Source organism: Mirounga leonina, unplaced genomic scaffold (genome assembly GCF_011800145.1).
Source record: "Mirounga leonina isolate KUSES-001 unplaced genomic scaffold, KU_Mleo_1.0 Mir_174, whole genome shotgun sequence".
NCBI lineage: Eukaryota > Metazoa > Chordata > Mammalia > Carnivora > Phocidae > Mirounga > Mirounga leonina.
This window is the reverse complement of record NW_023270451.1, coordinates 68925720-68940068: the sequence shown is the minus strand read 5'-3', so window position 1 is coordinate 68940068 and position 14349 is coordinate 68925720. Positions and strand designations below refer to the sequence as shown.

General features: G+C 44.8%; 1 protein-coding gene across 2 annotated transcripts in view; it reads left to right on the top strand.

Moving 5' to 3' along the window:
- The window catches only part of CEP41 (centrosomal protein 41), a 43375-nt gene extending 36910 nt beyond the window's left edge, over positions 1-6465 (top strand). For both annotated transcript variants that reach the window (XM_035021116.1, XM_035021117.1), the window contains 6 exons: positions 526-673; positions 2569-2720; positions 3124-3191; positions 4391-4505; positions 4973-5188; positions 5869-6465. In XM_035021116.1, coding sequence (XP_034877007.1) covers positions 526-673; positions 2569-2720; positions 3124-3191; positions 4391-4505; positions 4973-5188; positions 5869-6017 — 848 coding nt within the window. In that variant the 3' untranslated portion in view covers positions 6018-6465. The remainder of the gene's footprint in view (positions 1-525; positions 674-2568; positions 2721-3123; positions 3192-4390; positions 4506-4972; positions 5189-5868) is intronic.
- The last annotated feature ends 7884 nt before the right edge of the window (positions 6466-14349 follow it).

Sequence of the window (14349 nt, the reverse complement as noted above, 5' to 3'; positions counted from 1 at the left end):
GTGTTCAGGGCAAAAGCAGCCCTAATCACACTAATACTTTGCCTTGAGACAACCATGCTATCTCGGGGTGGAGCCGACTTGCTATATGCGTACTCCCTATTTCATCACACAGAATATTCAAAAGGTGTGTACTTAAAGATGAGATTTAATAGAATTATGATTATGGCTCCATTGGGGACTTTTTTAAAACATGACTGCCATATTTATTTCTCGAGCACGTACATATTGGTGAAAAATATGAAGCTCACTAATAAAACTCGGTGCCTCTGCCCCACTGTTGCTCAGGTGCTCACAGGTTTAGCCCCCATTGCTTTGGCACCATTCGTGCAAATATGAACATAGTAGAAGAGACCTTGTGGGTCCCCCTGACAGGGTCTCGGGGACTCCTGGGGTCCTAGGTGGTAGAACTTCCAGGACAATTTAATAATTGTGATAGGATTTCCTTGTCTTGACCTAATTTCAGTGGGACTGCCGTGAATAAACTCGGAGGTCAACTTTACTTATTTATCCCTCTGCAAATCTTAGACAATGACTCTTCAACGACTTCAGAGCCCGACGGGGAAATCGGTGCCAGGACCAACGGGAAGGGGAGCCCCGGGGAACAGTCGCCAAGCCCCATGCAGTTCATAACGAGCGCGGGAGCCGGGGACTCCAGTCGCTCCACTCTGCAGAGGTACGCTCATCGGATCTATGTTTTCCCTGCATTTTACTTCATACTCCTTTGGATACCAGTTTCGGTGATTTAATCACCGGAGAAACAGACTGGCCGTAGTCAAGTCCCACATTTTCACCCCAGCCCTTCTAATTTTCTCTTGATATGAATGCCACCGCCTGACTCTTTTCACAGCATCTTAGTGAAGGTAAGAGTATATTGATAGGAGAGCATTAATTTTCACTCCTCAATTCCATCCTTCTCAGCCTTCCTGGATGCAGGTTTGCTATTAGGACTTAGCTTTACAACTACTATCTTTTGATTCCCACTCCTGCCCCCTCTTCTGTCTACTGCAGCTTATAATTACCCTGTCTGCAATCAGAAGACAAATAGAGTGCCAGTCGCCGTGCTCTGATATTAACGCAGGTGCAAAGGAGCACGAAAGCAGCCTTTGGAGTGAGTTCTCAAACTGCACGGGACTGGTCCTTCTTTCTGCGAAGACTATGATGCAACGCTTTCTCGCAGATATTAGGTGTTGATTATAAGATGGGGCTGATTTTTGGCGCACGACCATGCCTTCTACTGGCGAAACAGTTGTACCAGGGAAACTAGTTCTGCAAGGGAACGAATTGCTATCATCAGTACCACTGTTATTTTTTTTAAGATTTTATTTATTTATCTGAGAGAGAGAGCATGCGTGCCCACGCATGAGTGGGGGAGGGGCGGGAGAGAGGGAGAAGCAGGCTCCCCACTGAGCAGGGAGCCCGATGCGGGGCTCGATCCCAGGACCCTGAGATCATGACCTGAGCCAAAGGCAGATGCTTAAGCGACTGAGCCCCCCAGGCGCCCCCAGTACCGCTCTTGTTTTTTTATAACTACTTTACGCAAGAACTCTAAAATTGGAATTAGCGACACAGACCAATAAGACTTCCATTGAGGATGCAGTTTCATAGGAAATAGATTTTCTTCTTCTCCTGTGCACTCTGTGGCATCTAGTTACAGCATTTATCGGGTCTAAGTGCAGGATTGGATTTGCCACGCTGGGAGAGGAGCCATCACGCCATACTCGTGTGTGGTCGGGCACACACGTCTTCAGAGTTGCCTGGGAAAGGCGTCCTCTTATTCCACTACAGATATTTCACTCCTTGCCATTTGTTCATAACAGCCACTCCTCTTAAGCCTTTGATTCATATTTTTTACCACATTTTGTCTGTAATCTTAATATGGTGACCAGTTTTATGAACTTAGAAACAGAACTGTCAATAGGAAGCTCATTCATTTAATCCTAGTGTTTCCTCTGTCTCATTATATGAATGCCACCAAATCTAAAAGCCTCTTCAACCTCAACACTGTCACCTATAAACCGGGAGTAAGTACAGATAACTATTGAAAACATTAAGATTCAAAATACGTATCGGCTAGGTCGCTGTGTAAGTAGATGAGATACATTAATCGATGTTGGTTTATGTTACATCTAATGTACATAGAAAGCCTTCATTTTTCCTGTCCTACCAACCCGATTCTTGCCCCTTTTGGTCTGCTTTCTTACACTCCTCACAATTCCCTTAGATGAACTGCTGGCCTCTTTCTTTCTCTGAACGCTGCCCTTGTTGCTGGAGGTGGCATGTGCCCTACGGTTTCTGCCCCCTCAGCCATGCTAATGACCTACATGCATTCTCTGAAGGTGCGTATGGATGGACACGTGGGTCCCTTCCTCAGGGTCCAGCGTGACAGAATGGGAATCCACACGGTCGGGCATTCAGAGGCAGAACTGAGACACCATATCCGTTTTCCTTTTTCTTTGAAGTGTCCTTTGAAAAGACACTGAGCCCTCCCTGGCTGTTCTGAAGAAACGCATTTGACCTTGAAGCCCCTCACCCCTGACTAGTTTCCGCCGACCTACTTTTCACTTGCAGTGTCATCAGTGGTGTTGGGGAACTGGACCTAGACAAAGGGCTAGTGAAGAAAGCAGAGCCCAACACCAAAGACAAACCTTATCCCGACTGCCCCTTCCTGCTACTAGATGTGCGAGACAGAGATTCCTACCAGCAGTGCCACGTCATTGGAGGTAAGAGAGCGAAGGCGTTCTCGTGTCTCACTCCCAAGAACAGAGCCCGTCTGGAGTCTAGGCAGGCTTGAGCCCCATCCCAGGGTCAGCAGTTAAGGAAATTTTTTGTTAGCTGGATCCATCATGGGAATCTGGAAGTTGGCTCTGCCGTAATGCTCTGAGACAGGCTGGTGACATTCTCGGATGGCTCTGGGGCCCGGGGCTAAATGTCCGAAATGGTGACATGAAGCTTCCTGTTGTGTTCAGTGTCCTTTTCTCTTCTCTCAAAAAAGTATTTAGGTTTATGGCTCGTTGATTTTGCAAGTATGGTTCTTTGAGCTTTTAGACTTTAAACCAGCCGGGAATTTGGGGCCAAGTTGTACTGAGAGCTACAAACATCCTAAGCTTTTTCTTCTCTTTGCAGCTTATAGTTACCCAATTGCAACTCTGTCTAGAACGATGAACCCTTATTCAAATGACATTCTTGAATATGTATCCTTTGTTGCATTTTAAGGAGTTGGGTGGTTTGAGGACTGTAAGAGTCAAACTTATCATGAATCATGCTCCTAGGAAAAAAAGCTGGGTAAGGACCTTTGATATTAATTAGCTTACTTAGCATATTTTAGAATTTGGATTCTTAGCTGTTGCTGAGTATCCTGACCATCTTGGCAGATGCTTCCAAGCCATCCTGCAGTGGGCCAAAAAACATTAGGTTAAAGGCTGTGATCTGTTGAGAGTTAGTCCTAAGACCTTTTTTCCCCCCAGAAAACTTGCCCAAGTAAAACCTAAGAGTAAATTTTTTTCTTTCTGTTTTAAATTTTTTCTTCTTAAAATCTTACTTTCTTTTTTGGCTCATAAAAATTACACAAATAGAAAATAATTTAAGCACTGAAAAATATAAAAAAGATTGATAATCATACAATTGAACAACTCTGATTATGTTTTTTGCATATTTTGTTTCCAGTTGTCTTCTCTGTATTCTTTTCTAACAAAGTAGAAATCATGCTGTAGATATAATTTAGTTTTGATTTTTCCTCCGTTCATAGTCCAGTGTGTTTCTCCATGCTAACACAAGCTCTTTGTAAACTCCATTTTTGATGCAGTACTTACCTCATCTTACTATATACTATACTATGATTTACTTTTTTTTTTTTTAAGATTTTATTTATTTATTTGAGACAGAGAGAGAGAATGAGAGAGAGAGCACATGAGAGGGGGGAGGGTCAGAGGGAGAAGCAGACTCCCTGCTGAGCAGGGAGCCCGATGCGGGACTCGATCCCAGGACTCCGGGATCATGACCTGAGCTGAAGGCAGTCGCTTAACCAACTGAGCCACCCAGGCACCCGACTATGATTTACTTTTTTAAAAACTCTTTCTCTCAAATGGGCCTTTAGGTGGGTCTCCTTTTTTTTACTATCATAAATAAGGCTGCAGTGGACACATAGGACAGAGAGGTTTTCTATGTCCTCACCTGTGAAATGGAGATTGTCAGACCTTTCAGGGCCGTGAGGATAAAAGAGCTAAAGGGTATAAGGTGTGGAGCTAGTAGTGATAATCTTGGACCACAGTGATAATCCATTTATAAAAAAAAAGAATACCAGCTCAGGAAGGTGAACCTAGACCGTTCCTTGTTCCCTGGGAGTTTCTCAGTAGTTCCAGTGCGGGCGAACCTTAACTCCTGTGACTCTTAGAAAAATGCCCACGGCAAGGTCATCATTCTGTACGACGATGACGAGAGGCTGGCCAGCCAGGCGGCCACCACCATGTGCGAGCGGGGGTTTGAAAACCTCTTCATGCTTTCCGGAGGTGAGTGGGCTGTACTCTGCTTGGGACTGAAAACGCAGGTATCTGGACTCCCAACCCTTCAACCCCTCCCCTATCACCCTTTTCCTGTCCACGTTCAGAATTTAGAATCCTGGAAGGAGAGAGAACCGTGCTGGCTGCAAGGGGTCAGGAGTTCTGTGAAACTTCCGTTAGCTCCATCAGCACATGTTTTTAATTCCTGAAATAACGCTGTTGCTTTCAGGCTCTGTGAGAAAGCCTTACTGCTGAAGACTGGAGCAAAAGGATTTCTGGTGTAATTCTCAGAATCCCGCCTAACCACCGACATTTTCTGGTGTAATTTGCTTCATGGTGAAGCAATTAAGATGTCACGTCCTTGTGTTGGCTCGGACTGGAAGGCCAAAGATTAGGAGACATGCAGCCACCTTTCCAGGTCTTGCCTTCGCCTCACCATGTTAACGCTGCTTTTTCTGATGCTCTTCCACACCTAGGTCTAAAAGTCTTAGCTCAGAAATTCCCAGAAGGACTGATTACCGGTTCCCTGCCAGCCTCTTGCCAGCAGGCCCTTCCTCCTGGCTCTGCCCGGAAACGATCCAGCCCCAAAGTGCCGCCCCCACCAGCTGAGAATAAATGGAGATTTACCCCAGAAGATTTAAAAAAGATAGAATATTACCTGGAAGAGGATCAGGGTCCTGCGGACAATCCCAGTAAGATATTTTGACCTTTAGAGATCACGTTTTCTGTAGAGCTTTGAAAATGACCTCATCGTATGAAAAGTTTGATCTCATATTCGAGTCTTAAAATATCTGTAGGGGATGGGGAGTGTAAGGGTGCTGTGGGGGGAGGGGTGGAGGCAAGGGGTAGTGATCCCAGGTTGTGGGGAGAATTAGACGTTGCATATAGACAGAGAAGGAGAAAGGATTTATGAGTCAGATAACATATGTATTTCAGGCAGAGTGGAGGGGCTCAGCTTGGGCACTAGGATTCCCTCTCTGATGGGTTTTGTTTCCCTCTCTGGCTTCTGGGCACCTCGAAACCCTGCCCAACCTTCCCTTGAGCACACTACTTTCTCTTCTCTTTCCCCTAATCCCTCCTGTACCCATTTCTACCAAGAAGGAATGAAGGCCAGGCTAGGTTGGTTGGGGATAATGGAGAGGAAGAAAACAAAAAAAGGTCACTGGGCTTCCTTTCGTCCCTGCCCCTTCCCCATCTTCAAGTTGATCTCAAGGATGAAGAGTAGGTTTTAGCCTCAAGTAGACACTGAATAGGACTTCATTAGCTTAAAAGTGGTTGTACCCTAAGACTTCATTAACTTAAAAGTATACTTGGCAGATTGTGCCCAGAGTCATTCTTGCAGCTCTGCTCCCTGCTTTCTTGCTCCCTTCAGGCCGGCTGAGCCAAGTGAATGCCGCTGGAAGAGACTCCAAGGTTCCAGGCGCCCGCAGCAGTCAGAACCTGCCCACCGGGGGCCCTGCTGGCCCCCCAAACCCCCGCTCGCTCAGCAGCGGCCACCTGCAAGGCAAGCCCTGGAAGTAAAAACTTTGCCCGTCTTAGTCAAATAAATACTTCTTCTCCTTTCGGAACCCCTGAGCAGTTCCCAAGTTGGTCATTTTCAGAAACTGCCGCAGAGGAAAGACCCTGCCATGTGTGACAGGCCCTCTGCCCTCTGCCCGGGGCCAGCTCCTCGCCTGCATCCAGCTCGGAGGGAGTTTTACAAAAACCAGAGGCATGACAGGCTCTAGTGTCCTCCCTATTGTTTACAGAATATTTCAGTTTCTGAAACTGAGTAGGAAAAAAGAGTCTAATTTTTTAGGCCCCTTTTTCTTTCAAATAAGGTCCAGCTTGTATTGGGTCATGTCCTGCATCGTTTTGTAAATTCTTCAGCCCCATCTGGTATGTTCTTCCCAGCCACTTCTTTCTCACTCACTGGTCTTGATTTCATTAAGGTTCTCCAGGTGGGCTTTGCAGCAGCCGTCCGGGGGGGGGGGGGGGGGGTGCTTCTTACCTCTCAGCCCCCCCCCGGCGTGGGCCCACTGGCTGAGGAGCTGTCTGCCCAGCGCCCGCCGCAGGCTCTGTCGTGATTGGGAGGCTGGCACCTGGAGCTGTGCTCAGTTTTAAGGTTTGGTAGAGCCACCCTCGCGCTCCCTGAGTGTTCCTCCTCACCGGATGTTTTCCTGGAACCAGCCCCGTGACGATGTGCACTCAGCTGCCTTCACCCCGGGGCCTGTGTTAAGGGCCACTGACGCACCTCCCTGCCCACCCCGACCTGCCCCTCATTGGTGGTCGGTTTCTCCTTCGTAAGTTTCCATTCCCCAGCTCGGGGAGTCCATCTTCGATGGATAGAAATTATGGCCACTTGAAAAAGCAGCTTCAGTTGGGCAACCTCAGGCACACAAGGTGAGGACAGCTCCGCTGTCCTTTGTCAGGGCTGACAGCCCCTTTAAGCCCTAGCTTAAAAATACAGTATTAGTCTAATTGAGTAATTAGTGCAATTTCCTGCTTACTTTTCATTCTCATGACTGAGCTGTGATTAGGAGGTTGTGATTATAGATTCTGGTTTGGGCCAGAATTTTGAATCAGCATTAATTGAATTGCTAGGTGACTGACATTCATTCCATTTAATTGGGGGAACAAAAGACCTCAGGTAAGGATGAGGGACTCCGAAATCATCAGGCAAAGGGAGAGAGCCTTGTTAATTTTTATGGTCTGTGATCTGTAGCTGTGATAAGGGACCAAGGAATAAATTGTGCTCTTTGTCATGGCAACCAGCTTCTGAAAAGCCAACTGAAAATTGCCTATCCTTAGGTGGTTCCTGCTGCTGGGTAAGATTTGCCTTACCAGGACTATTTTCTCACCACCAAAAAAAAAAGAAAGAAAAGAAAAAGTACCGCAGTATTTCTAGCGGGGGGGGAGGGGGGCGGCGGGGGGCGGCTGTGTTTGTAAGAGAAATAAAGGTAATAAATATTTCATAGAGACATATGGAAAAATAATTTTCAGATTCAGCCCAGTTCTGTTTTAGTGTGTTTATTCTTCTCTACTTGATTTCCAAAGTGCAACATATTCCGATGCTTTAGAAATCAAACAAACCAGGGACATTGTTCAGATGTCAAGCCGTGCCCAATTTTCCACAAGATTCAAGAATCTTGTATAAAATGCAGCCAACATACACATAGCTTTAATGAGGAGCCTGTCATGTTTCCCCATAAATTTATTGCCTGAGAACTTAGTTCAGCCTTTTGCTAATGCCAGAATGCTCTGGCTTTTTATTTTCTTTACGGCATAGATTTTAAAAAATGCAAATTTTTCCACACTCAACTTTCCCCTAGCATGGACAAGATTTTCGGCCATTTATGACACATATACATTTCCAAGGGGAAAAAAAAAATCTCTCTCTGTAACAAAGTTCTGTTTATGCCATTTTAAAGTTGACTAGTCAGGAGTTTCAATTTCCCCACTCAATTCTACTTTGAAAGTAATGGTAGTCCCCCTTTGTTCCTACTCTGCATTCCGATCACCAAACACTCCTAGAGTGTTAGAACCTACTGTATATATATATATACACACATATATATATATGGAAAGTCACTGTAGCCAAACCTGTTAGAATCGCTGTGCATTTAGCTGAGACATCTGGCAGGTTGAATACATTTATGTGTGTTTCTCCATAGTGCTTTGCCTGTTGGTAAGGATTTTAAATCACTGCTCCTCAAAGACCTGTTCTGATTCTGCTCTTTGTGTGTTAAATGTCCACTCGCAGACAGGTTTTAACATGCTCGAGTTATTGCTTCGAACATTCTACTTTGCTAGTTTCTTCATTGGATTAACTGACATGTATTATTTAAGTGATCAGTGGAACTTTGTGCAATTATGAATGCTGAAGATTAAAGTACATAGTTATTAATTTGTTGTTTGCTATTCATGTGCTGAGATCTGCCAACTTCTCTCTTCCTCTCTGTTGAGATGATCTGGGGGAGCCACGAGACTGAGGTGATTTGAAAGCATACCTCTTTTCGCGGCATCTCCCAAGAAGGCACATATTCTTTGTTTTTTGGGTTTTTTTTAAGATGTTATTTATTTATTTGACAAGGAGAGACACAGTGAGAGAGGGAACACAAGCAGGGGGAGTGGGAGAGGGAGAAGCAGGCCTCCCACGGAGCAGGGAGCCCGGCCCCCATCCCAGGACCCTGGGATCATGACCTGAGCCGAAGGCAGACGCCCAACGACTGAGCCACCCAGGCGCCCCCGACACATATTCTTTGTGTAAAGAAAATCAGGACATCATTCCAACCAGGATAAGGGAGCTTTCTAGACGGAAGCCCTGGGTTTCTCCTATGCTCAGGCAGGGACTGATTGTTCCTGAAGCACCTCACAGCAGGACTTCCTTGTCAGTGTTCCGGGGGAGGTGGAGGGGGGGTTGACGGCTGCCCTTGTCTGGGAACGTGTGACCCCTCCCCGCCCCCTACAATGGCAGGTGCTTTAATGATGTACAATTGCAGCCCCACCTGAGCAGCGGTGATGGCCAAAGTCTCAATAATGTTTCCATGCTTTAAAGAGGTGTGTCTTCTTTAGGGAAGAAAGGAGAAAAGCAAAGAAGCAAGAAAAGAAGTGAGGGGCAGTGGGGAGGGAGGGGAGCTACATTACTCATTCGAAAATGAAAAGCACATCTTGGGCTGTAATAATGCCAGGTTTAATCTATTGAAAGGTATAGAATTTTGCAAATGGCCTAAAAGTAATTTTATTTTTTACCTTTAGTAGAACACCAGAATCAGCACAGTCGTATTGGACTTGGTGTAAATCAGAATTATAAGAGAACAAATAGCCGTGTTCATTAGTTGCTGAGGGATTTTTTTTTTCCTGTGGAGCTACCGAGATTATACAAAAATTCTTAAGACTCTAGGCCACTCACCGAGAAAACCGAACAAAACAAAAACCTTCTTTTCCCTAATTCTCTGATGGAATATCAGTGAAATCAGAGTCCTAGGCTAGGAAGAAAGATGTAGGTAATTTTTCTTGTGCTGGTTTTGGTTTCTGTCATGTTACATATTGGTTATAGATTCTGTCTTTATGTCATCCGACATTTTGGTAGAGGGGGGGTGTAATTAATTTCTGTCCACCTGGATTTACATCCACGACTCCCTTCTTGCCATACCCCGATGATTATCACAGAGAACCTTCCTTTCCCCGGTCACAGAATGTTGTCAGTGTCTTTCATGTGCGTTTAGATTCATCACAATTCTTTCAAAGACACAATTCCCATAATACTTTTCTTTTTTTTTTACAAGAAGCATTGGAAACATAGGTAATAATTCATCCTTTTAATTGTGGGTGCATGATGATATGCTTATATGCAGGTCAACTGATTTTTTTATTAACAAATGTATTTTTTCCTATAAAAAAAAAAAAAAAACAGGAACTGAGACACCCTGTGCTTCCAGAGTGCTCAGAATACATTTGGGTAGTAATACCTTCCTGAAATTGTGGTAACTATTGACGTTGTCATTGTGGTGTCCTTAAATTCATACATGGGTCAGTGATAGCACGGAAAATGTAAGAATGGAAATTTGTCAGCATTGAATTCTGACAAAACAGGATTCAGTGCGTGCTTTCATGTGTGTTTATAAAACTATATTTGTCACGCCGCGATCCCCTGACGGTCTCACTCTCTGATGCTGATCCTCCTTTGTTCCAAACGTAGAAGCAAATGCTCTTCGCCTGTGTAACATCTTGAGGCATCTGGTAAAACGCGTGGCAAACAGAGGCCACTTATTAAATGCTCCTGACTGATGGACTGCCTTTTTTAAAGGATGCAAATACGTCTTCTAGTCGACATTATTTTGACTATAAGCTCCCAGAGGGTGAAAATCACCAGCGATAGGACAGTGACCTTTCGTAAGCGCGCGTGACTAAGTGAACTGAAGCTGTCAAGACTGCAATCCGGGATGCAGTGCCCGTGACGCTCGCCGCTCAATGCCGGCCTGCCGGCCTGGAGACCCCGGCAAGCTCGTTATCTTTGGTCCCTGTGTACATCCTGCTTTTGTGCGAGAGGCATTCACAAGCCTGCGATTTTTAGATTACCCGCTGCAGGGGGCACCCTGGGAGCTGTTAGGGGCGTTATTATTTCCCCGGCTGTCTGCAGTCTGCCACGCCTCAGGCTCCAAGGAGCCTTCAGAATTCACCGAACACAGGTTGTACGCCATCCCCATCTGAGAGTGGGTCCTTTTTCTCTTTTGTTTCAAATCTTGAAGCTCTCCGGAGAGTGATCCTAGCAAACGTGTGAAGAGCTTACTCTGTGTTAGGCAGTGTTCCTAGACTCTTCCGGATGTGTTCTCACAGCGGTCCCATGGGATGGGTGCCCCATTTTCAGGTGAGGAGACTGAGGAGCAGGTGGAAATTAGGCAACTCGCCTGGAGCCCCTGAGCCACTGAGCTAATTGAGAAGCCGGGAGCCGGCCTGAGAACCGCGGCTTCCGATCAAGTTCATCCTCCGCTCTGCTCTGTGCCTCCCACACCGGCTGGGCGCAGCCACGCTCTCCCTTGGTGACGCCCCCCGATTTACCAACTCGAATGTAACTTTCCCTCGGGTGCTGGCCTCCCCTCTGTCCTCCTCGGTCTGCAAGAAAGGCGACAGGAATTCAGAGACTGCCCATCTGCTCCCGGGGGCATGTATTTCCACAGATCCACTGTCTGGGTCTCTCGACCTGTCCTGAGGGCAGGCGCGCCAGGCTTTCTGAGATTTGTTCTGTGTCCTAATGAACACGAATGAGGTCTCCCTGAAGGAATGGGAGTTACCGACTTCTAACCTGACTGTTGGAAAAGAAGTAGGCTGTTTTTGTACATTGAACTGTTCATTTAATAAACCATATTGATAGGATTTGTCTCCCGTCTCTCCTGTCCTTTGGGGTGATGTCTCTGATTCAGGCTGAGACATAAATTGCGTGAACCGGCTCCTGGCCACAGGCCTGGGTCTCACGGGAGGGAGCAGGGGCAAGCCTCTGCCTCCGTCCATGTCCATGGAGTAAGTGCTCCCCTGCAGTCTCCCCACGATGTAGCAGAATGCCACTCCTGTGGTGGAGCAGGACGCTTTGCATTTTCTTCTTTGCGTCTGGCCATAAACATTTGGCAGTCTCTGTCTCTGCGGTTGTTAGGTGATGCTCGCAATGTGAGTTGCCAAATTAGTGCAGATCCTGAAAGCTTTGGGGAAAATTCATTACCCTGTGACAGTTTTTCAGATTTGACGGGTCCTCTGTGCCTCTTTCTCAGAGTTCTTCCTTCACGTGGCCACTTTGAATGTGATGGCTGGCCATATCAGTTTCCTGTAAGTAGCATCTGGGTCTGAGTATGTTCGCAGAATGATGTTTCTGTCCTTAGGGTCCTTCTGCAGCCTCAAACCCACCTGGCCCCACTTGCCCTTGCAAAACACTCACTGAGATGATGAATACCACTGCACTGGATGAGGGACCAGTGAGGTCATATCTGGATTGTATTCAGTGACATTTCAAATTTAACTTCAAGCCAAAACCAGAAAGCTACACGTACATATCTGAGTGTTAATTCAAGAGGCCACCCGAAGGATTCTCACGGACCACCAATGGCCCACAGGCCACATTGAGAACCATATATGATGGTGTAAGAAAAAAGCCAAATGAGTTCATTTAAAGATAAAGATTTTTGAAAAGCCCTGGAGAATAGGCATTAGCATAATCAATTCCCCAGATTGCTACAGGAACCGAATGTGAGCAGAAAGGGCTCTTGGGGATTTTCGTCTGAGCTATGGCAGAATGCGTAGGGAAGAGCTCCCAACTGGGAGCGGGAGAAACACCTTCCCTGGGTAGCAACACTACTGCTTCCAGCTCTATCTGGAGTGTAAATTTTTCCGAAGATAAGATACATTGTTCTGGGCAAGATGGTGAAATAGGATGCCAGAGCAGAAGAGATGAGTTGAGGCAAATCATAAAAAAGAATCTGGCACAAATTAAGATGGGCATGAAATGTTTGATGTTGATATTAAGTTGATTCCAGATTATACTTTACCCACAGGTTATTTGGTGTGTTTGAAATCGTTGTGTTCTTTCCTGATTCTACAAGCTTATTGCAAGAAATTCAGAAAAGAGGGAAAACCACCACCGCCGCCACCCAGGGGGACCTCGATTATTACTGGGGAATGTATCCTTCCTGGCATAGTATGTGTATGCGTGTTTCAAACAAAAATGAGATTCATACTCGACATACTAATTTGCAACCAACTTCTTGTTTTTTTAAACAACTGTATGGAAGTATAAATTCCATACTCTAAAATCCACATTTTTAAGTGTACAATTCAGTGATGCTCAGCAAATTTACAGAGTTGTGCAACCATTACCACAATCCTGTTTTAGAACATTTTCATTATGTGGCTGGCCTCTTTCACTTAGTATTTTGTGACCCATTTCCCCAGTCAACACGGTCTGCACTGGCCTCAAGATAGCCCGTTGTTTAAACATGTCATATGGGTATCAATACTGGTACCTAGGTAGTTCTTTTCCTTTTTATTTAATTTTGTATTATTACAGCCTTGTACATACATATCTTTGAACTTGTCTGAATATTTTTATAAAATAAATTTCTCCAAGTGCACTTTCTGGGTTAAAGCAACAATACATTTGAAATTTTGATTTATATTGCAGCCCCCCTCCCCGCTGCCGCCCCCGGGAAGGTGGCATAAATCTATCTTCACACCAGTAGTATATGACAGGTCTTATTTCTTCATACCCTTGATAACACTGAGTTGTCAGTCTTTTTTTTCTTTGTCAATCTGATGGGAGAAAAATGATTCCTTTGCTTTTCTTTAATGTACAAAAAAATCACTCAGAGGATCAGTATCTCTCATACATTTATTGGCTTTTTCTGTTTCTTCTTTTGGGAATTGCTTATTTTTCTTTGGAAATGGTAGTCCTTTTTATTTAACCCCTTTTACTTATAAGAACTCTTTTCCCCTCAAGGTTTTTAATACTTTTTCATATATGCTGCACTATTTTCTAAAATTATCATTTCCCTTTTTGCTTTATATTTTTATCTATAAAGTAAAATTTTTACCCACAGATCTGTAAAAATATGTATCTGCCAATAAGACGGAAACCCCGTCCTACACTTGGAAATACAAAAAAAAAAAAAAATAGTATTAACAAGTTCCATGTCTCCATTTAACAAGTATTTATTAAGTGCCTACTATGTGCCGTGTATTTGGCCAACCAATAGGGATTACGTGTTGAAAAAACAATGCAATCTCTGCCCTCATGGAATTTTCATTCTGGGGTTCGTTCCTTATCTTGTCAGGTGTCTTAAGACTCTTACTTGCTCAGAGCCTCACTTCCTAAACTACAACTCAGGGAATTCAAAATAACTCACAAGCCTACACTGTACAGATTACAAAATTCATGAGTTCGTTCGTTAGCAAAAGTAGAGAACATTCACTCAACATATTTATTGGGCATCTATACGTCAACTACTGTTGGTGGTTTTGGAGATTGAATGCCAAACAAAGTGGTGCCTGCTATCCGGAAGCACAATTATTTTAAATTAAGCAATTCTACCCTTGAAGTCTAAGTAATCTGATTTTGTAAGATATAGTGTCCTTGCAAACTTAATAAAACAAAATAAAAAAATAAGATCAGCTTTTTACTTGTCCAAACTGAGCCATCAAAATGGGTTTCAGCTTATCTACACAGATTGAATGGAAGTGTTTCCCAAAAGATAACTTGAAGGGAGTGTTATAAAATCTTTAGGTCATTTTTCTGTAAAGACTGGAATACTGGGGCGCCTGGGTGGCTCAGTCAGTTAAACCGCTGCCTTCGGCTCAGGTCATGATCTCAGGGTCCTGGGATCGAGCCCCG